This window comes from Globicephala melas, chromosome 16, assembly GCF_963455315.2.
Source record: "Globicephala melas chromosome 16, mGloMel1.2, whole genome shotgun sequence".
In the NCBI taxonomy this organism is placed as follows: Eukaryota; Metazoa; Chordata; class Mammalia; order Artiodactyla; family Delphinidae; genus Globicephala; species Globicephala melas.
The window spans coordinates 57649087-57672920 of record NC_083329.1 but is presented as its reverse complement, the minus strand read 5'-3'; the positions used below and the strand labels follow the sequence as shown (position 1 = coordinate 57672920).

The following is a 23834-nucleotide window of genomic DNA, read 5'->3' as shown; positions in this document are numbered from 1 at the left end:
TTACAGCTCCGCACCGTCCGCGCCGCGCCGGGCCTGTCGCCTCTGCTGCACCAGTTGCTTGTCCAGTTCCCGGAGCTGCTTCAGAAAGCCCCGGTTGGGTAGGACACAGCGGTTCTTGGCCACTTGTTGGATGGCGTCCACCAGGGTCATGTTCCTGTGGATCATCAGGTAGGCCAGGACGAGAGTCGCCGACCGGCTGCGGCCCATGGCGCAGTGAACCAGGATCTTATCTGCAGTGGAGTGGGGAGAAGAAACACCTGCGTTGTAGGGGCAGGGTGGCCTGGAGGGTGGGGCATAGGTGTGAGGCTCACGCAGAGCCAGCTCAGATCCTGACTCTCCCACTATTGTAGGACCCTGGGCAGGTTACTGAGTGGCTGGGAGGCCCAGCTTCCCCATTTGTACAATGGGGATACTGTCAGTATCCTCTTCATTAGGGTCGGTGTGAAGGCAATTGGTGCAAAGCAACTTGGTACACTGCTTGGTGCATATTAAAGGTTCAATAAGTCACAGATGTTATAATTGTTGCCTCGGTGAGAAGGAGGCGGGATTGAAACTGATGCTTCCCACCTGCCAAAGCACCTCCAAGGGAGAGCCTTATGAGTTTTTTTTTAACGCTCACTTTTAATTTATTATATTTATAATATATTCATATTATTTATTTACTTAATGCTTACTTAGTTTGAATAGGGCAGCCACTAGGGTTCGGATTTCAAAAGGTATAAAATGATGGCATTGAAAAGCCTCCCTCGCACCCACCTCCTCAGTTCCCCAAAGCAACAAGTATTACCAGTTTCTTCTAACGGAGAATTATCTGTGCATATACATAGCAAGAACATATTTTTTCTCTTCTTTTCTTGCCCAAAAGGTAGCAAGCTTTACAAACTTTTCTATCCCTTGCTTCTTCCATTTAACAATATATCTTGGAGACCTTTGTATATCAGTCTCTGAAGAGTTCTCTCTTTGTTATTTTTTTCTTGTGGCTGCACAGAGTTCCTCTGTATGGATGAACCATAATCCACTTTGAACAGGATGCATTCCATCCCGTCCACGGCTGCAGGTGGATTGTGGAGGAGTGCAGGCTTTCTGCACCATTTGCAGTGCTGCTGCATTTGACCTCGGATAAGGAGAGAGCACCCACAGTCCCAAAGGGCCCTTTGAGGGGCCGAGACAGAGGGTGCAGTCTGCTTGCCGTGGAGTCTGTGAGCATTCACGTGGCCTCAGGAGCCTGCAGAGCTCTGGCCTTCTCTCTTGCAGTCCTGGGTTCGAGATCGGTTCTGCTACTAACCACCTGGGTGTGGGGTAAGCCACTCAGCCTGTGGCGCCTCTACTTCCTCAGCTGTCAAAAGGGGCAGCAACCTCAGATCAGCTGTGAGCAAAGCCAATTCAGTAAAAATCACACGGTCAGATTTTTTAAAAATTAAAATAGTTTTATTGTGTCATGTGGTATAACCAGGGGATGAATAGTCTTACAGCTTAGGTGACCAAATTGTCATCTAGATCAGCGGTTCTCTAAGCATGAGCCAAGACCCTGGGGGTTCCCAAGGTACTCTGAGGAGATCTGTGGAGTTAACATTATTTTCAAAATAGTACTGCGGCGATGTTTGTCTCTTCCACTGTTTTGACATTTGCACTGATGGTACAAAGGCAGTGGTGGGAAGAACTGCTGGTGCCTTAGCGTGAATTATGGCAGGGACACTGAACTGTAGTAGTAATCGTTGCATTCACCACCAAGCACTCTTGGGGAAAAAACAAGCCAATTTCCTTTAAGAATATCTTTGATGAAGCAGTAAAAATTAATTTTATCGAATTTCAGCCCTTGGTTACACTTCTTAATATTCTGTGTGATGAAATGGGACGTGTACATAAAGCACTCTGGCTGCATACCGAAGTACGATTGTTATCTCAAGGAAAAGCTTATGGGAGATTGAGTTGCAAGCTGAATTAGCCACTGTTTCATGAAACACCATTTTTACTTAAAAGAGTAAATGACAGAAAAACCATGGTAATTCAAACGGGTATTTGGCAGACTTTTTCTCGAAGGTGAACAAAGTGAGCCTGTCACATCAAAGAAAACAATTGAGAGTATCCGTTGCCAGTGATAAAATGCAAGCTTTCAAGCAAAAATTAGAATTTTGGAAAACTTGTATCTACTGTGAGATTGACAGTTTCACAATACTCTTAAGATTTTTCTGTTAAGATCGGCAGTCATATTAACAAATGTGTCTTCTGACAATGTACAGTGAAAGTGTCAACATTTGGAAGATCTGCATAACTTAGTGAACAAGATTTTCCACATAACCAATGTGAGATATTACAAAATCATGTGTGGGTAAAAAATCCATTCAAAATGCAAGAGAGACCAATGGATTTTCATGTAACAGTACGAAGTTTATAGGTATGGTTTCAGATTCCACATCACAACTCACCTTTAAGACGCTATCACTTGTCAAGTTTTGGTGTAGTATCAAAGAGGAATATCCACAGTTTTCTGAAAAGGCTGTTAACATAGCCCTTCCTTCTCCAGCTATATATCTGAGTAAGGCTGGATTTTCTCCATATACTTCCACCAAAACACCATATCACAACAGACTGAATGCAGAAGCAGATATAAAAACCCACCTGGATTCTCATAAGCCTAACATCAAAGAGATTTGCAAAAATGTAAAATAATGCCGTGCTTCTCCATACTTTATTTTGGAAAATATAATTTTTTTCATAAAAATATGTTAATATGCAGTGGGTTCACTTTATTAGTTTTAAATAAATATTTTTACAATTTTCAGTTCTTATTTCTAATAGAGTAGATATTGATAGATCTACCCTACATCAATGCTCTTTGAGGCCTTCAATAATTTTTTGGAGTGTGAAAGGGATCTGAGACCATAAAGTTTGAGAACTGGAAGATCTAGAAGCATCTCCACACTGGACTTCCCTGGTGGTCCAGTGGTTAAGAATCCCCCTGCCAGTGCAGGAGACATGGGTTTGAGCCCTGGTCTGGGAAGATCCCACATACCACAGGGCAACTAAGCCGGTGCACCACAACTACTGAGCCCATGCTCTAGAGCCCGTGAGCCACAACTACTGAAGCCCGTGCGCCTAGAGCCCGTGCTCCGCAACAAGAGAAGCCATCGCAGTGAGAAGCCCATGCACCACAACGAAGAGTAGCTCCCGCTCGCCACGACTACACAACTAGAGAAAGCCCTCCACAAGAAAAAAGCTCCCTTCCGCCACTATCATGGCAACAGCTGGGCCGAATGAGAAATCACCATGAGAAGCAGCTTTCCATCCTTCAGGCCTCCATTTGGTGGCACTCGAGCTCACAAAGCACCTCAACATGTTTTATCTCATTTCATCCTTAATACAACCATCAAGATTTCATCATCCGCATCCCTGCTTTACAGATGGGGAAAGAGTCGAGGCGAAATGACTGCTAGAGGTCACCCAGAAAGATGGTGCCATCTCCAGAAATAGTTCAAAGCAACTTGTTATTGAGACCCTATTGTGTGGTGGCTACTTGCTGCTGTGCTCTGGGGACAGAAAAAGTAATGAGATTAGCGTCTCTGGCTGTCCCCAGCACTGCCACCACTGCCATCCCAGTGGCGGCCCTCTCCTGTGGTTCTGGGATCCCTTTGCTGGGGTCAAGCTGGCTGGGGCACCTTGAGCTGTGTGACCCCAGTGCTGTCTCTGTTCCTGATTCTTATGCCTGAGGCCTGGAAGGATGACCAAGGAGACACTCACGGACATCACCGGGTTTATGGAGCACCAGCAGGAGATGAGCTTGGCAAAGAACACTTCTGAATGGACGTGGCTCCCCGTGTCCCTCTCACCTCCACTCCCCACCTGCCTCATGGGACCAAGCCCAGGACAGCGGTGATGGTCAGCAACCATGGCAGCATGAGCCGTGCAGATGGGCCCGATACCAGGCACCAGGATTCTCTTTCCCCACCCACCCCAGCTGGAGAGGCCTGCACACCCTGCCCTATGGTAAGGACCCTGCTGGTGGCCTTTCCGCACACACAGTGCTGACACAGAAGGCGCCCATAAAGAACTGTTAATTTTATCATGATTCGTTTCCACGCATCTCCACAGGCTAACCATGCAGGCCTCCAATCCCCATCGCTGAGCTGCAAGAGTGTGGCTGCCTTTTCCCCCCGTGCACCTGGGCCAGAAAGGCCAGAGGGCGAGAAGCAGGGCGGCTTCTTCAGTGCTGGGTGGGGTTTGGGGGCGGCTGGCCCAGCTCATGGACATGACTGTCCTCCTGGACTGGAACATCTACCTCTGGCATTCTAATCCCCACAGACTGTTCCAGAGGCTGCCTGGCCCCTTGCCAGCTCTGCTGATAACTAAAGCGTTTCTTCCTCCCCTGGCAAAAAGGGTAATTCTTTCTGTCATGACTAAAGACTTGAAACAGACGAAAGCTGTAGTTCATTAAGTCTGTAGGGAGCCTGAAGTCTGTTAAGTGGGGGGGGGGGGGGAGAGAGGGGGAAGGGGATGGGGGTCCTCCGCTCCAGCAGAAGGTCCTCCCGGCTGAACTTTGCTTTCACGACAGCAGCACTAATGCTGTCAGCCGTGTGAGCTTGGTGGGCCTCCTAGGGTAGAGGACCCGTCCCCAGACTCTCAGGGCACTGCTCCCTCTTTGCTGTGTGGCTCTGCTAAGCACCACCCTTTGGGGCCCAGCGTTGGATGGTGAGAAACTGCTCTCAGGAGAGTTCGGGAGACATGCAAGGAAGGCTGCATTCAGCCTGTTCACAGCATGGTCCATACCAGAGGAAGCCGAAGGGAGCATTGTCAGGCTTGGCATTTTCTAGGTCAGTGGCTTTCACACTTTTTTGTGTGACAACCGCCTCCCGCCCCCCGCAAATCATAAAATTCACAGCTAACAAGTACATGGGTTCAGCCTACCCCATATCTTCCAAGCACTTTATATGTTCGTTGTAGTCGGTCCTCAGAACAACCTGATGAGGTAGATGAAATTAGTATCCCTGTTTTATCGAGGAGGTAGCTGAAGTGCAGAGAAGCCATGTGTCTGAGTCACACAGCTGGGAAGTGGCAGGACTATGATTCAAGCCCAGGCCACTGAAGCCAGAGGACTTAGATGTTAAGGGGGCTTCACAGGTACGTGTGTATCAGACAAGACTTTCACAAACAATTTGTGCTTTTTTTACATGCAGTGTACGCTGAGGTCTTCTATTCTTTCCTAATCTTTTCATTTTTTTTTTTAAAGAAATCCTAGTCAAAGCCACGAAATTGATTTTATAACCCACTGATAGGCCACAATTTATGTTTGAAAAATGATGGTTTCAATTAAATATTTCTCCTTTGGCCTTCACCAAAAGGTGAATTCCCACAATCTTATGAAGAAAAGCCAAATCCAGAACCTCTACTGTTTACCTAATGGCACGTTTTCACTGGCAACCAGAAGGTGGGCCTCTGTCACTCAAATCAGACGTATAGGCTAAGCCTGTTATCACCAACCACCCCCCTGACTTCCTTGGTTTGTGTGGGATGCCCTTTGTCTCCCACTCACTACCTTGGAACCTGCAAAAGCAGAGTTCCTACTTCTCCCAAAATAGTTCTGCACACATGGAAGTCCTCAGAAAAAGGATGCATGGCATGTTTTAGAACTGCCAGGGGGCAGGCTTGTATGTGCTGCAGTGGGTCAGGATACCCTTAAAATACCCTGAAAATCTGGTCTGATTAAAGCTCAGAAGCGCCGGAGAAACAGCCTCTTGCTCAAACACAGACTTCATTTATTTCTTCAAACCTACCGTATCCATAATAGATTGTAAGATGGCTTCCAAAGCAGCCTGTGGACTGTTTGTTCAAGTAAAAGAAAGAATAAAAGGAGAGTGGTGATACTAAAATCTGATCTTTAGAGCCGCATGGTATCCGCCCTGGGATTTCTTAGAAGATTTCATTAAATTAAAACCACAGTAACTCAGCTCTGAGGATGCTGTGCCAGGAGCAGTGAAGGCAGTCCAAATGGGGCTCCCGAGGCAGTATGTTGTCCGTACTTCTTTTTCTGATGAAGAAGGACAAGTTCAGTTGTTTTAGATCCTATAACCAGCTGGAATGTCTCACCTTCCATGATATTGGGTGACCTCTTATACAGCAAAGTCACCAGCTGCTCAAAATAAGGACAAAGGACTCTTCCGTGAGACCTGAGTGACAGAAGCGATGCCCGTTGGCCCCTGATTAACTCTGTGACCCTCAGCACATCAGCTGGCTTCTCTGGGTCTCTGTTTCCCCAGCTCTCAGGGCAGAACACTGGACTAGATTATCTCTAAGATTTCTCAAGAGTGTCTGAGGTTGCCTGGGGAGTTCTTTCGGAAGGGTCAGATCAGGGTAGGGCAGACACAGGGGTGGGCCCCATGTGGCAGATTACAGACCACAGGTACAGCTCTGCAGCACCACAAGGGATGCTTTTCAAAAAGAGGGAACGAGACTGGCTGTGAGGAGCCGTGGTGGGAAACACTATACACTAAGCTGAAGCTAGCCAAGGAAGAACAGGAAAGACAGAGCGAGGAAAAGGACATGTCTTTGCCTTTTGGCCAGACTGTCCATCAACACCTCTTACATCGAGAGTATAATAAGGAATATACGAGTGCGTCTGGCTCCTAAAATGCTACAGGAGTGTCCCGTGGTTTTCCAGGGAGTGACTAGACCCGTCCAGGCTGCCTACTGCCTGTGCCATACATGCTGAGCACACGCCATCTCCACGTATGGAGTCTCTGACAATGCTGACGAGCTTTTTATTTTGTTACTCTGACTACTCAGGGCACAGGTTACAAACTGATGGCCACTGGGTTTCTTTTGTCTGGGCTGTGCCGCGTTTTAAGAGATTTTCAATTTGTTGCCAACACTTAAAATTTGAGCAATTTTACGTTAAAATCCAGATTGGAGACTTTTCATGAAAAGTCAGATCTACCACATTGGCACTGATTCTCACAAGACAATCATTGGTTGGGACTGAGTAGCAGCTGTCCCCTTTGGAGGGGATATGGGGCTCTCAGCTCAGCCACAATCACCCTCTCCCCTCACCCCGCGGCCACACGCAGCCAGCGTCATCCATTTATGGCCTCTGCCTGGTCCTGAAGGGTTGGGGTTTGAGCCCTCAGCTTGAGGAATTCTTTAGATATGCAAATACAAAGGGCACAGAGAAGGGAGTCTGGCCTCCCACTGGCAACAGGGTCCTGTCCTGCTTCCCATCCCTAGCCAGCTGGGCGAGGCCCACACTCCCTGCATGTCCTCTGACCTGTGGATGTGCTTTTCCCTCTTGACTGTTTCTCGGCTAGGTGCTTGCGACCACCCGGTCTACCCGTCACGACCCACACCAGCCTAACATCTCCACATCGATGCTCTGAGATCTGTCCAGGCCTAAACATATGACCCCAAAGCCCATTCTTTCCTAATCCGGCAGTGGGGGCAGACTCTAAAATGGCATGCCAGGACCCCGGCAGGCTGTCCTCTGCGTGTATCATACTACTGTAGTTCAAAGTTGGAATGTCTTTTTTTCATTTTTTTTTTTACCCCCTCTGGGGGTTGGAAACTTTATTATGATGATGTGCACGTGCTGGTGTGGTTATGTGCTTCGTGGTGCGAGACCTCTCTTTATCAAACACATCTGACAGCCTGCTGTGCACCAGGTTCTAGGCTAAGTGCTTTTTGTGGGTTACTGCTGATCCTCATTATAACCTTTCAAGGTAAATATTTTCATCACCGGATGGAGAAATCAAGGCTTAGAAATCACATTGTTGTGCAGCGTGAATTTGAATGCAGCCTCATCTTCTCCAAAGCCTTCCAGGCCCCTTGCATTAAGGGGATGGTTGAAGATATAGTAACGGCAAGTTGAGCACATTAAACAGAATCGGAAGGATCGTGTGGTGGTAGCTTTTTGTTTTTTCATGTCAAATATGTTTTCAGTTAACTTCAAATACTGTGAGGCGAATTTCACCTTATGGTGATGAGTCAGAGTCCAGTTGCTTTTTTGATCCTGCTTGGAAACCCAGAATGTGCCTAACTCAAAAGATGGTCCATAAATAGACTCATAAAAAGGATGACTTTGAAATGAGGTATCCCCTAAGACAAGAACTTCAGCTCTGTGGGGTTTTTTTTTTTTTTTTTTTTCCTTCCCTCTGTCATAGCCTTCTGAGCCAAAATAAAGACACACTCTGGGACTGTCCAGCAGACGTGGCCTAGGCCCAGCTGCAGGTTGCAGTTCCTGAAACAGGCCCGTTGGTCAGTCACTGAGTCTTGTAATCCCAACCACTTGTGGTAAGAAAGGCCTTTAGTAGCTGTATACCCTGAATTATGTGATGGCCCCATAAAAGGGTGTGACACGTGGGGCTGAAGTCAGAGCACAGATCAGGGAGTTGAAGTCCCTCTGGCCTCTGTGGAATGTCACTGAGATACATCCTGCAGTAATCACGGCATATGGGCTCAGCCAGATACATACCTACACTGTGCCCTTCTCTCCAGAGTAGCCTTGTAGACTTTACCTGGATTAGGGCCGCTAAAACTGCATTTTGGCTACGAGGACTAGTACTGTGATTTAAAAGACGGTTAATTAACTTTGGGAAACTTGGACATCATAAGTGTAAAACTCAGATTCTCAAATATAGTTTGCCACTTAGAAAGAATAGGTTGTCAGCTTTCTACAGGAGGGTTCACTAGACTGAATATGACTAGGGTGGGAGGATGAGGGAGGCAGGTATGAACTTGGTTGGCTGGCAGGAGAATCTGGAGTCTCCCCTAGATTCCCACTCAAGTCAGCTCCCGGAGGGTTTTCGAGCATCGAGGCCCTTGGCTATTAGTCTGGTCTGGACCCAGGTACAATTAGCACCTTGGCAGCATCCCACCGTTGAGGGCTCCCAACCACCCCTGGCGTTCAAAAGATGGCTGCTGTGCCTCAGGGAAGACAGATTCAGGCCAAAGGCCTCTCCTCTGAGCCCTCCTGCTTCTGATTTCCCATAGCGGCACCCAAGGGCCAGACCCCAGCAGCAGCAAGCTCAGTGGTGCTCACAGCCTCCAGGGGAGCAGACATTTCCAGCAACCCTGGCAGGGCGGGATTTGCAAGGGGAGCTTACTTAAAGTGTGCAGATGCCTCTTCCCACCAAGCTGAGGGGCGGGGCCTCAGGCTGGGGGTGGGGCCTCGGGCTGGGGCGGGGCCTTGAGGTGGCCAAGGGCTGGGGGCGGGGCCGTGCGCAGGCCGAATGTCTCTTACTGTGATCGTAGCGGAGTGCAGCATCAATGAAAGCGGCCGCTGGGTAGAAGAAGACGCTGAGGTCGAAGGTGGGCAGGTCATCGGCCTCGACGCCGTGGTACTCGATGGCCATGTCGCGGTAGTAGTCGGGCCCGGTGTCTACGTTCCAGCGGCCGTGGGCCGCGTTCAGCACGTGCGTGAAGCCTGCCTTCTGCAGGCTGTAGCGGTCCAGCGCCGTCGCCCTGGGTGCGAGGGAAAGAGGCTGGTCGACTGCGCGGAGCCTTGGCCTGGATCTGGGGGAAAGTCGGGTGCAGCCCATGGGTTTCCACTCTCGATTCCGGCTTCCAAAATAAGGCCTAGCCGTTGAAATGAAGGACTTGCCTACTCCAAGCCCTGCTCTTACTGACCCCTTGGCCACTGTGCCCTATTCTTTTGTCCATTCATTCTTTCATTCACCAAATACAGAAGAGCTTGGTGCTGGAGACCCCAGTGGTCCGCGGGAGTGGACTGTCAGCTGCCAGATCCCCTCTAAGGCCATCAGAATAACCTGTTCATCAGGCAAAGCTGAATGTAAGGGAGAGGGCCACCTTCATAGAGCCTCGGGGAGACCCTTTAAAGCCGGCCCCTCCTCTGAACCCTCTGGATGTTGACAGTGTTTGGAGGTTGGGGCTCGAATGAATGGTTTCAGATGGGTCATTCAGGGAATTCCCTGATGGTCCAGTAGTTAGAACTCCACCCTTCCACTGCAGGGGCCACTGGTTCGATCCCTGTGCAGAGGAACTAAGATCCCACAAGCCAGTGTGTTGTACCCTCCCCCCAAAAAAACAAAAACTTGAAAAAAAAATAAGATGGGTCATTCAGTGTGATGGTTTGATTGGGATCTGGCAAAATTCTTAATCTTGATGTTCAAGAGATTGGTGAACACAGTGCAAAACCTTTGCTTTGATAAGTGAATCATTGTCTACTTGGGCAAAGCACTGTTCTGAAGAGGAGAGCTGTTTGAGCAGTCTGTTACTGGAATTGATTTTAGGAAGTTCTTGAAGCCAAGAATTTCCAGGAACAAAGAGTAAAAGTCATGTTAAAGTAGGTGGCTTTGGAACATGGGGCAAAGGAAGCAGGAGTTATTTCGGCCTAGAAGGGCCAGGGGATACTTTATTGGAGAGAGGGCTTTGAGCCTGCCTTACTACAAGTGTCAACACTTGGTGATGGAAGGGAAGAGGGAGGCAAGGGCATGCCCAAGCCAAAGAAATAGCACAACCTAAGGGATGGAGGCTGGAGATAATGAAGGGCTTCCAGGAAATGTTTATTATTTCCTGTAACCAATCATTTATCCCCAATTTAATGATTTAGAATCTATTGCGTGCCGAGCACTGTCCTGGGTACTGATGATGCAGCAATAAGCAGGTTAGTCAAGGTCCCTTGGGAAGCTTACATTCTGATGGGGAAAGCAAATAAGTGGATAAATAATTTCAGATAGCAGTAAGAGCTGTGTAGAGTGACCGTGGTCCTGTTTTTGGTAAGGTAGTCAGGGAAGGCCCCTGCGGGGAGGTGGCATTTAAGCTAAGACTGAGGGGTGATAAGGGCCTAGGCAGGGGAAGATTTGGAGGGAAAGTGTTTCCTCCAGGCAGAGGCAACAGCAGATGCTAAGAACAGAAGGGAGACTAGTGTGGCTGTAAAAGCAAAGGTAGTAGTGGTACAAGGGGAAGCTGAAAAGGGGGGCTGGTTCACGGTGGGCCCTGTAGACCATAGGGAAGAGTTTGGATTTTACTCTGAGTAATGTGGTGTGCCACGTGCCACAGAGGAGTTTAAGGAAGGGCTGAGCATTGTTTGCTTTTTTAAAGATCAGTCTGGCTGATGCATGGAGATGGGTTGGAGAGGAACATAAAATAGAAGCGGGAGCTCTGTTGGAGGCTGTCACGGTTATACAGCCAAGAGAGGAAGGTGGCTGGAGTAAGTCACAGCAGACTTGCTGATGGATGGGGAATGGGGGCAGGGAGGAGGGGACTGGTTTGGCCAGAGCATAGCATATGAGAGGAGAGATGAGAAAGGTCTGGGGAGGGAGTGTGGGATTTGACCATGGCGTGCTTGGATGTCAGGATCTGCATTTGGGCGTCAGGGAGAGCTTTTGATGGTGTTTGAGGAGGGTGATCCCATCTGAGCTTCGAGATGACGTCTCCCTCAACAGCACAAAGCCCAGTTCTACAGCTCAGGGAAGAGGTGACAAGGGTCTGGAACTGTAACAGTAGGAGGCTAAAAGTGGCAATGCGCTCCAGCTGAGGACTCATCTCAAGGCCACTGGTAAAAGGACGTGGACAGAAGTGAGCATATTGGATGCCAATGTGGATCCACACCCTGAGCGGGGAGGCTCCATGCAGTAGAAACACAAGCCATGGTCCCTCGGCCAAGGGCCCCTTGGGTATCGCTGCTTTCCTGGGGCTTTTTATTGGTCATGAGAGGAACCACAGTGGAGTCCAGTGTTTGGAAGACCTGAACACAGGCCTTGAGCTTTTAGAAACATGTGCAAACAGCCCATGGGAACTGAGACGTGGGGAGATGGGGAGTTCCACCAAGCCCTGCAGCTGGCTTTTAGGGCTGCCATCCTGACTACGAAACCCATTCTGCTTTCAATTTTTCCTCAGAAAGGTCTGTTTTTCATTTTTCTCCTCATCCCAAAGTATGTATACAACAAACATTATGCTTTGGGGACATAGATCTGCGCTCAATTAAAGCCTCCACTAATGCAGTCCATCTTGCTGAGTAGCAATCAACCTTACTTTGAGGTTGAGCTCAGTGGAAAAATTAAAATTAACTGTCCTTGACAGGAAGTTCCTACCCACCATAAAGACTGGTCTCGCTGGGTTCTGCAGCTGGGTTTCAACATAATCAACTGGCAGTAACAGTTTGCACTTTGCTGCTTTGGGGGTCAAGGATCAGGGTAGATATGCAACAAGACTCATTGCATGACACCTCTACATTCACCGCGCCGCCCCACCAGAGCTGGTTTTGACTGTGTCTGAGGGAGAGAAAGGGGCTCATGCGGAGGATTAGACCTGGTGGGTATCCTGAAGCCCATTGCAGGTTTTCGGGCTCTGTGGCTACCTGGGCCCGGAAGGGGAGGTGGCGTCCTCACACACCCCTCGGGAGATTTCCCCCAGCTTGGCTTACTTAGAGTCCAGTTGAGGGCTCTGGGTGGTATCCACGGCAGGATGGGGATTTGCAAATACACAGAGTGACTCTCAGTAGACAGTGGCTGTTTGGGAGGCAGATCCCCAGTTGGCCCAGACACCTAGCTCATCTATCACTGGGAGTGGGGTAGGGTCGAAGGGTGCTGCCTGGTGCTGCGTTGTTTAATTTTCTTAACTTTCAGGGCCACCTGCTCAGATATGTGGGAAAGACTAAGAAATGTGCCTCTGCTGAAGGAGAAAAGCTTAGAAGAAAAACAGGGTTAAGAAATTACTTCAAGGATTTAGGTGATTCAGGAGCCTAAACATCAGTTTCTGGTTGTTTAAGAAAAATCTTAGGTGTAAGTAATCTATTGAGGACATGGGGGCAGGAGAGGGTAAGCTGGGACGATGTGAGAGAGTGGCATGGACATATATACACTACCAAATGTAAAATAGTTAGCTAGTGGGAAGCAGCCACATAGCACAGGGAGATCAGATCGGTGCTTTGTGACCACCTAGAGGGGTGGGATAGGGAGGGTGGGAGGGAGACGCAAGAGGGAGGGGATATGGGGATATAAGTATACACATAGCTGATTCACTTTGTGATACAGCAGAAACTAACACAACAATGTAAAGCAATTACACTCCAATAAAGATATTAAAGAATTAAAATATGTCATTTAATTACAAAAATAACACATGTTCTATGCAGAATGTGGAAAACATATTCCCTCCCACACACACACGAAACACCTGTATTTCTACTCCCTAGAGATAAAGACTATTTGCCTTTTGATGTAAGATCTTCCAGTTGTAAGCAGAAACTAACACACCATTGTAAAGCAATTATACTCCAATAAAGATGTTTAAAAAAAAAAAGATCTTCCAGTTGTTTTTCCATGAATAGATTTGTATATTTTATATAAAGTTTGGGGTGGGGGTTACAATACTATATACAATACTATATATCCAGTTTCCAAAACTTTGCATGGTGATATATTGTAAACTCTTTTTTTGGAAGCATTTTTTAAAGTTTATTTTATTTATTTATTTTTGGCTGCGTTGGGTCTTCGTTGTGCGCGCGGGCTTTCTCTAGTTGCGGTGAGCAGAGACTTCTTTTGTTGCAGAGCACGGGCTCTAGGCGCACGGGCTTCAGTAGTTGTGGCACACAAGCTCAGTAGTTGTGGCTCGCGGGCTCTAGAGCTCAGGCTCAGTAGCTGTGGTGCACAGGCTTAGTTGCTCCACAGTATGTGAGATCTTCCCGGACCAGGGCTCAAACCCATGACCCCTGCATTGGCAGGTGGATTCTTAACCACTGCGCAACCAGGGAAGTCCCTGTAAACATCTTGTTACGTCAACATACAGCCTTCAATAGCTGCATACTATTCCATTCCATAGGTAAATCTCAATTTTATCTCACCAAGCCCCTAGCTTTGGACATTTGTGTTCTCTCTCTCTCGTCTGTCTCTCTCGTCTGTCTCTCTCCTAGAGACAGAGTGATGGGTGTTACAATGAGAAACACTGTAAACAAACAACTTGCTGTGTTTCTTTGGGCACATCTCTGTGTCCTTAGGAGAGATTTTTTCGAAGTGGAATTGCTGGTCAACAGATATGAGCATTTTAAACACAGTTGATACTCGTTACTAAATTGTCTTCCAGAAAGTTTGCTCAAACTAACATTCCGATTTTTGTTCATTTCTAATTTCATAGACCAAAAAAATCTCATTTTCATTAATTTTAGCAATGAGGCTGAACATTTTCTCCCACATTTGTTGGACTTGTACGGTTTTACTTTTGCAGAACGTTGTCACATCCCTGTTTCTGACCCAGATCTCTTTAGCTCTTCTTCCTGCCTGTGAACCTCTGGCCTCGCTCTGGATTCTGAATCTGTGTTGGAGGGCCGAGAAAGGGACTTTCTTCCTCAGAGACCTTCCCTCCCTTCCCCCTTCTCCGGCCTGGACCAGCCTCCTTTCAGCCCCTCAGAGTTCCTCCAGGAAACTTGCTTTAACCAGCGTTGAGGAGTGGCAAGTAAGAGCAGTCTCCCTGGGCAGAGCTCTTGGCATTCCACTTTTTCGGACCTCTTGGGGCCCTCCTGATTCCTAGCCTACATACCTCAGCCCCTGCCCGGAAGTCTATTTCCCACAGATGTGTGCTGTCACAGAGAGGAGGAGGGACATGCAAGTACGCATCTGTACAAGCCATCCACCAGCTGTCTTGCAGTGGGGAACCAGCTGCTTCCATGTTGCCAGGATTCTGCACTGGGCATTGACGAAAGTCCACTAAAGCTTGGGCAGTTCTCCGTACCCTCACGTCTGTGAGGACCCACTGAGTTCCCGCACCTAATCATGGACTCCTGTTCGTCCACGGCCCACATCCTGTAATCTGGCACCTTATTTATTCTGATGCGTGTGACACTTGTGGTGGCACATCAGTTCGTGGGCATGACCCTGATGGTGACCTTCTCCTTCTCTGGAGTCTTGACCACACCTACTCCTTGCAAGTGAATTTTAAAACAGCAGGCACATTTCTAGCTTTTGATCTCCCTCAATTCACCTGATATGAAGGCAAAATTCACTAGCTGTCTGGTTTTTTGCGTGTTCTTGTTACTTGCTGATGATGAAGCTGTTTGGCTGTGAGGCTCTGCAGAAAACACAGGGCTCACAGGTGTAGTTTGTAAGCTTAAACTGCTGCATGAACCAAAACAATGACCCTCTGGGACCCTCAGTTTTCTTTATTTGTTAAATAGAACCAATTACATTGGCAGTACTTTCCTTACAAGATTCTTGTAAAGTTGAGTGATGCAATATTCAAGTTTCTTTAAAAGGTTAAAAGATAAATTCCAGGGTGGGGGGCAAACAATAGGAAGATGCACGACAAAATGTTATCGGTGGTTATCTCTGGGTAACAGAATTATAGGGAATTTTAATATTCTTTTTGTCTGTGCTTTGTAAATTTTCAGTAATGAACATAACGTATATTCACTTAGTGGGTAAATCTATACCATGATTTTTATTGATGTTCTATCCTTAGTTCTCAGGAGAGACTGTTGCAAAGACATAAGGTGGTCTCGGTGTTTTTAACTCCTTAGAAATCTCTTCATCATCTTCCCCACCCCCCTAGACTCTAGACCTCCAAGGATGGAGGCTAAGAGGGGAAAGACAATGCATGGGAAGCCTGGTTTCAAGAAATGGTGTTGTATTAATCACTAGACTAGGCATTTGGCTAACCACGAAAGGAAATGGTTGACATCGCTGGGTGAAAAGCTGTCACCCAGCATGAGAAGGCCCAGCCAGGCCAGGGCCACCGCGTCTCACCCTGGGCACCTTGCCCACGACTGGTGCCCAGTTGTACCGTAGTCGCCTTCGGTACCTGGAGGCTCAGAGTCCAGGTTTTCTAGTTCTTTCAGGTGACATTCAGCATGTTAAATTGTCAACCTTGGCTGTGTTTTTGCTGCCCACCCTGGACAAGCAGGTCAAGTTTTAGCTCTACTTGGTGCCTCAAGGCTGAATTAGTCCTTTCTTTTTTGGGGGGAGAGATTGCAGCTGTCCAGGTGCACCAGTGAGAGGTCCTCTCTTGAGCTGAGGACCGTCTCAGCCATTGATTTGCCTTCATCTCACTCTCCAGCCTCTTCGACTACAGGCCAGCCCCAGAGCTGCCACTGGCTTCAGAGGCTGTCGGTCTGGTTGGGAGCAGAAAAGCAGAAAGGGTGAGCTGGAGAGGCCCCTGGCAAGTGAGCTCAGGCTGGGTGGAGCTGGCCCAGGCATTTGAAGAGTCAGGCTTTATAGGGAGGGGCTGCTGGCTGTCGATGACCCCAAAAGCCAGACCTTGGAGGCAACTGTAGTTATAATAAAAATAGGGCTCCCACCATTCAGGCAGAGGCAGAGCAGCTTCGCAGAGCCTTGGTGTTGGCTTATAGGGCTGCCTCTATCGTGAGAGGGAAGAGAGATTTCTCAATTATCCTGTTGCAACCAAGCCTTACTATGGGGAGCCTGTCCTGCCTGGGACTTTACAATCTCTTTGATGGTAGCCAGGATATTTCCCCTCCTGCTGACTACTGGGGAGAAGCAAGACAGAAAGAAAAAAGAATTTGCTCAGAAAATGGAAGATGTGAGTGAGATTAAAGTGAGAATATTTAAATTACAGAAATTTAGTGCTTTCAAGCATCCTCAAGCACTTCTGAAGCACCCATTTAGGGACTGCTGATTGATAAGAGGTGATGAATTATTCTTATTTCATCATCAATGCCGGTCCCTGGCTCTCTGGAGGGCAACCCTTGGTTAACCTAATTTGAATCTAATTTGTATGACTTAAAAGTAGTAAAACAAGTACGTGCTTGAGCCTAATAAAGCCTAATTTATTTAATAAGACATTTCTTAAAGAATTTTACTTTAGAGCTGGAAGGGACGTTGGAAATCATCCCTTTATTTTACAAATAAAGAAACTGAGTCCCAGAACAATAAGATGTTTTGCCAAAGGCCACACGGAATGGCCACCCACACTGGAGGCTTGAACTCTCTGCCCCGAATCCTGCTGGAGGGCTTTCGCTCTACTCCACACTGTCCCCAAGGTTCCCACTTGCAGATTCAGACCGCCTACCAAGTTGTAGGAAATGGGTGGGAGAGGGTGGCTGTGCTTTGAGCCCTTGAGCAAGGAAGACTTCCCCACGAGGCCACCAAAAGGTAGCTGCCTGGCTTGCACTGACCCCCACCGCTGACCCAGCACATTTCACACCAGCCACATCTCTCTGTCAGTGGCCTCTTCTCGCCAGGCTGTGGTGATGGAGTGGGTGGGAGGATGGGGGGGACATCTCTGCTCTCCTCAGGCTGGTAAGCAACAGACACTTGGAGTCACCAGGCATCCCATTTGGTGATCCCCTTGGAATAAGCTGAGATTGAGAAAATGCTTTAGACGTTCTGAAACCCACAAGCGTGTGAGGCTTTGATGTGGTACTGCCCCCTCAGGCCTTAGGCCACCCGGGTCCCTGGAAGGCCGGGACAGCATCCATGGAGGGAGTAGGCTGGAGAAGGCCCATTAAGAGGGACTTCCTTCCTTCCAACCTGGACTTGGGTTCATGATAGCATCTCCTGGGAGAAATTTGACCAGGGGTGTTTTCTGTCCCAAGGCTGCCCTTAGCAGAGGGACGCTGAGTGGCAAAGTGTAGTGACTGTTCTTTACCTCCGTCTCACACTGTGAGTTGGATTTCCAGAAGCTGCCTGATCTCTAATAGTTCACACACAGTGGGTGTGCCAGGAACTGTGCTGAGAATCAGATGTATTAACCCATTGAATCCACATCTTCTAGGTGAAGAAACTGAAGCTCCGAAAGCTTGAGTGACTTGCCCAAGGCCACGTGGGAACCAGTAATTTGACCCAGACGTTGTGGCTCCAGAGCAGATGCCCAGCCTTTCTGTGCTTGAGGAGAGAGGAGTGGGGAAAGAGTGAGCTGCTTCTTGGGGGTCAGTCTGGTGCCCAGCAGGTCCCAGGCATCGTTGGTCTAGACTTCAGGAGCAGCCGGTGGCGCTAGCTGCCTCAGGACACCCATTCTCACTCCTGGATCCTAACCACCTTAACTTTCAGATCCTTGGCTTTTAAGGATCTTAGGCGCTTTTAGGGAAGGAAACACTCAACCTAAATGCAAATATCAAATTAAAACTGAGGCTTCGTGCATGAGGAGCCAGCTATGAGCATTTCACTGCTCTGGCCAATACCTACAAAGAGACGGAGAGACGCGGGCAGCTGTGCCTGCTTTCAGCCAGGCTGTAACCTTGGTGTGGTTGCGTTGATGGTGGAATTAACTTCTTTCTCAGTAAGCATCTGTGAGTCTCATTAACCTTGTTAAGTGGGTGTCAAGGAGGGACCCTGAGCAGAGATGGGGACAAGGTCAGGTGGGTGCTGACCTTGGTCCTCTCCTGGGCTGTGCACGCAGGTCACACACGCTGACTGTGGAGCCTGCCTAGACTGTGCGTGTGTGTTTGTTTGGGGGCTCAATTAGGCAGAGCTGGATTGAGTCAAAAGGGCAGTGACATTCCCTTGCTTGAAGGAAGCAAACTTATGGTCAGATGTCAAGGAAGTAAGCATATCTTATTGCGTCAAACCCTACTGTCTGTCACTCTATTACACTAGGCCATTTGTATCCTGCTCAGACACTCAGTGGCTTCCTGAATAAAGTCCCTTGGCCCTGACCTACCTTCCCAGGTTTCTTTCTCACTAAGTAGCAATAATAACAACATTTGCATTTGTCTGCTACTTCATAATTTACAAAATGCTTTCACATTCCATTATTTCTTTTAATCCTCTCAGTAACCATCTTTTGAGGCCCAGAAAGGTGAAAGGACCTACCCAAAGCCTCTGCACCTGGAGACGACTGTGGCTGTGGTACCTTGTGTGTTACCCTTTGGAATGTTTGCTGCCCATCCGGAGGGGTGTGTTACACTTTCCTGCCCCATTGTCATGAGGCTTTGGCATGGACTTGCTTTGGCCAGTGAAATGTGGGCATCAGTGTCTTGTGTCACTTCCAAGTCAGTCTGTGGTTTGCCATGTCTCTCTTTTCCCTCTGCCGGGAGCCTGACAATATCCCAGAGAGGGGCTGAGTCCTGAGTCCTGGAGTCGAGTGGAGAGACCATGGACATGTCACATGAGGGAGAAGTAAACCACTGTTCTGGTAGGCCAACAAGATGTTGGGGATACCCGTCATCACAGCATAGCTAAGTCTAAGCTGATCACACAGTAGTAAAACTTGGCTTAATCTCAGACCCTCTGGAAGCACATTCTCTACTGCATTCATCCCCAATGTTCCAGATGAATCACCCTGTTTGTTCGCACCTCCATGCCTTTTCTCACCCTGTTCCCTCTGCCTAGAATTCTGTTGATAATCCTATCCATCTTCCAAAGCCAAGCTTAGAACTCACCACTCCTATGATGCTTTCTCAGATCCATAATACCAAGCACTTACTGAGCATTTACTATGTGGCAGCTACTACTCTAGCACTTCACTTGTTTTAATTCATTTAATCTTCACCTGTGAGATAAGCCTTGTTACTGTTGCCATAGAAGAGGAAGAGAGGTAAAATAACTTGTCCAAAATCACACACTGGTAAATGGCAGAGCCAAGACTCAACCCCATGCTCCTTCCAACCCACTACCTATTTCTCTTTCTATTCCCTGTTACATGTCTACACATCTCTTCTCCTCAACTGGAAAACAGCTTCTTTATCTGACTGACCACATTTTCTTGATCCTGGTTTGAGAATATATCCTGCCACTGCCTGGTGGTGTACCCTTGGGCTGGTCACTTAATTTCTCTGAACCTCAGTTTCCTCTTTGTATCCCCCAAAGCTCCTAGCAAGGTGCCCAGTAAATACTGACTGACTAAATGGATGAACTCCATGAGCCTTGGTTTGCTCATTTGTTAAATGGGAGAGATAATGGTACCTCCTTCATAGAGTTGTTAGGGGGGTTCAATGATGCCTAGCACAGGGCACGGCACATGGTAAGAATCCAATATAATTTGGCTATTGTTACTATTATAAGCTGTAGGGAAGGTAAATGTAGTATGTAATATACAGAGAGAAAAAACTTACTTCTCACCATGGGGATTGGGAAAGCTAACTTCATGGCAGAAGTGATTTGAGTGGACTTTGAAGAATGCATAGAATCTGGACACGGAGATGAGGTGAAGGGAAGGGCATTTTAGGCAAAGGGAACAGCACAGAGAAAGACACAGAGACAGTGTAAATCTTTAAATCTTAATCCTCCTTCCCCTATTTATACCATTTGTAGGGTCAGATCTCAGGAAATAATCCTAAATATAAAAATAAGTTTATGAGTAAAGATGTCCACTGCAGCATTATTTATAAAAGTGAGAACGTGAAAGTGACCGATATGTCCAATAGTAGGGAAGGTGGTTAAATAAATGATCTTCTATCCATTTGATATAATACATATATAATTATAGTTACTATTATATTATAATGAAATATATGAGAAGTATATAGGAAGGGAAAAGTTTATGAATGACGCTATGTGGAAAAGAGACAAGATAAAATGAATAATCAATATTGTCACAACTATATAAAAAGAATTTAAAACCAAATGTATCATGTAGAAAGTGTAGGAGGAAATGTACTGCAGTCTTAGTAGGCTTGGTGTGATGGACTTGGGTGATTGTTTTGAGATATTTAGAAGTTTTCTTCCTTACATTAATCACTATTTTATTATTATAGCTAAACTTTTTCAGTGCTTACTCTGTACTAAGCACTGCACTAATATTTGACATATATTATCTCAATCCATACAATCCTATGAGGAAGGTTCTCTTGTTAACCTGTTACAAATAGGGAAGCTAAGAGGTCTATATTTATACAATGAGTTTACATTACTTTTAAAATAGGAAAACAATATAGTTACTACGTTTATGTAATATTTTATTATTAAAAGATAAGAGATTCAGATTTCCCCCCCTTTTTTGCTACTTCAAATAATGATAAACATTGTACATATTTCCTTGTGTATTGGTACTCTATTTCTGTAAGTCACATTTCTGAAAGCGATATTTGAGGTCAAAGTGTATGCATGACTTTTTTATTTTGAACTAATTTTAGACTTACAGAAAAGTTGCAAAAATAGTACAGAGATTATTTGGCAATAAAGAATAATAAAACACTGATACACACTACAGCTTGGATGAACCTTGAAAACAGTATGCTAAGTGTAAGAAGCCAGTCACAATTGGCCATTTATTATTATTCCATTTATATGAAATGTCCAGGATAGGTAAATACATAGAAACAGCAGATTGTTGGCTGCCTAAGGCTGGGGGAATATGGGGAATTGAGAGTGATTACTTAACGGGTTCAGGGTTTCCTTTTGAGGTGATGGAAATGCTTTGAAATTAGCTGGTGGTTGTACAGCTCTGTAAATATAATAAAACCACTGAATTGTACACTCTAAAAGGGTGAATTTTATGGAATGCAAGTTATATCTCAATAAAGCTATTGTTTTTTAAAAAGTAAACAATAGAGTCCCTATTTAGGGGAACCCACATTCTCCAATGTTCATAACTGAGAAATGATTGGATAAATTATGGTACAGCTATACTAAGGAATATTGAAAGTACAGAAGAGTATATAATTCCTTTTTTCTGCTAAAAATTATTTAAAAGAAATAAAAATATTGGGCTTCCCTGGTGGCGCAGTGGTTGAGAGTCCACCTGCCGATGCAGGGGACACGGGTTCGTGCCCCAGTCCGGGAAGATCCCACATGCCGCGGAGCGGCTGAGCCCGTGAGCCATGGCCGCTGAGCCTGCGCGTCCGGAGCCTGTGCTCCGCAACGGGAGAGGCCACAACAGTGAGAGGCCTGCGTACCACACAAACACACACACAAAAATCCTTTAAATGTATGCATATATTTCCTTATGTTTGCAATAACATACATAAAGTGAGCTTAATGCTGGTTACTCAGGGCAGAGTTAAGAGAGGACAAAGGGAGATTATGCAGTTTTTTATAACCCTCTATTTAGTTTAATTTAGTGTAAAAGGGCATATAATTTTTGTAACTTTTTCCATTTAAAAATATTAAGAAATAAAAAGAAAAGGGGTTCTGTCCCTGATTTCCCATGACTAGACAGTTATCTCTAGGTTTTTAAGCAGCAAGGTGTTTATTAAAAATCACACATGCAGTGGTCCTGCACCATCTCAGAGAGATGAGCCATGAGCTGGAATCCTGGGGGATGGCGGGAGGAGCAGGAGTGCTAGTCAGGATGAAAGCTTCTGGGTTAGGCCAAACGGCATTTGAATCCCAGCTCTCAGCCATTTACTGAGCTGTGGACCTTGGGCCAGTTACTTAACTGCTCTGTGCCTCAGTTTCCTTGTCTTTAAAATGGGAGTAATTAGATGACCTCTCATTGGGCTGTAGTGAAAATAAAGTGAGGTCATGCATGCAAGATGTTTAGCACAGTGCCTGGCACATAGTATTCAATAAAGAATAAGTACAATTATTATTATTATTTACAGTAGGCACTTCCTAATTGTTTGAAGAGTGGGGAATGGTGACTATAAAAATCTAGAGGGGACAGTGACCTCAACTTTGCTAGGTCTACCGTGCTTCCTGACACATATGGTGATGTGCTCTTATGCCACCCACCTGAGAACTGACTTTATTCTTGCTGGTCTTATACCCATCTAAAATAAAAGACTACATTTCCCAGCTTCCCTTGCAGCTAAGGGCAGGGGAAGTCTTGGGTGGGACTTCCCTTCGGGAAGATGTCCTTTTCCTCTTCCTTGCCTTCAGCCTTCCGGTGGTCTGGATCCTACAGTTGATGGCAGGGTCCCTGTTAGCAGTGTCAGACCTTGAAGCAACCCTGGAGGAAGAAACCACACCCTGGGGATGGTGGAGGCCGAGCCTGGGAGCCTGAGCCCCTGGTGACCCTGGAGTCACTATGCCAGCCCCAGCTCGCCTTCCTCTGCACTTCTTTTATGTGAGAGAGAAACCAATCTCTATCTTGCTTAAGCCCCCCTTTTTTTTTTTTTTTTTTGGCGGTACGCGGGCCTCTCACCGCTGTGGCCTCTCCCGTTGCGGAGCTCAGGCTCCGGATGCGCAGGCTCAGCGGCCATGGCCCACGGGCCCAGCCTCTCCGCGTCATGTGGGATCTTCCCGGACCGAGCACGAACCCGCGTCCCCTGCATCGGACTCTCAACCACTGCGCCACCAGGGAAGCCCAAGCCCGTTTTCTGAGTTTTCTGTGATAGGAAAATAAACCCAGCCCTAGCTAATAGAGTTCTCTCAGAACCAACCTAAAAAGCAAGAGCTCATGGCAGGAAGGTGGCGAGGGCTGTGCCCTGGGGAGGGCTGGCTACCAAAGGTGAGGCTGGGCCTCGCCACTTACTCATCGCCGATGTAGAGCTTGGGCCAGACCTCGTTGACATGCGTGTACTGGGGACTGCCCTTCCAGAAGAGACGCTCCAGCTCAAAGGCTCCGGGGGTACAGTAATCCTCAACCTCCCCCTCCTCCTCCACCTTCGGCAGCAGCTTCTTGGCAGACGGGTAAGCATTCTTGAGGCTTGTCTTCGGTTCTCTGGATGTCATTTTGGAGCCAAGGGATTTTCTTTCCTTTCTGCAGCTGGTCATGAAAGAGGGTCAGGATTGCGGTTAGCAGGGACAGAGGTAGGGAATGGGCTTTACAAAAAAGAGGAGGGTATATAAGCTGGCATTTCCCCAGCCTGTTATGCTCCTGCTTCCTCTTCCCAGGCCACAGAGGTCAATAGGGAAGGCCATGATAGCAGTTAAACAGCACTTCCCCAAGATTCCATTCTCCTGCAAAGCAAGCATGCTGGGCACCCTCTGAAGTGGGCATTTGCTGCAGACACAAACAGGCTTCAGGTCTAAGAAATCCCTGCAGGCTGCCTGTCCTTTAGATTTTAGATTTAACCCCTTTCTTTTAGATTTAACCCCTTTTTTGGTGCCTGTTCTTTC

At 47.1% G+C, this 23834-nt stretch overlaps 1 protein-coding gene across 1 annotated transcript; it reads right to left on the bottom strand.

The window, feature by feature from the left end:
• On the bottom strand, positions 1-23489 carry DUSP29 (dual specificity phosphatase 29). Its single transcript, XM_030862363.2, has 3 exons — positions 23248-23489; positions 9224-9444; positions 1-230 (listed from the first exon to the last, which is right to left on the bottom strand). The coding sequence occupies exons 1-3, from the start codon at positions 23487-23489 to the stop codon at positions 1-3; spliced, it is 693 nt and encodes a 230-aa protein (XP_030718223.2).
• Between the last annotated feature and the right edge of the window lie 345 nt (positions 23490-23834).

What these genes read in the sequence shown, in the direction of transcription:
- DUSP29 (XM_030862363.2), bottom strand. Translation starts at nt 23,489, where the DNA reads ATGACCAGCTGCAGAAAGGAAAGAAAATCCCTTGGCTCCAAAATGACA. An exon ending in AAGCTCTACATCGGCGATGA is followed by an intron (nt 9,445 to 23,247) that starts GTAAGTGGCGAG and finishes CCTCGCACCCAG; the next exon opens with GGCGACGGCGCTGGACCGCT. An exon ending in TGCACTCCGCTACGATCACA is followed by an intron (nt 231 to 9,223) that starts GTAAGAGACATT and finishes ACTCCACTGCAG; the next exon opens with ATAAGATCCTGGTTCACTGC.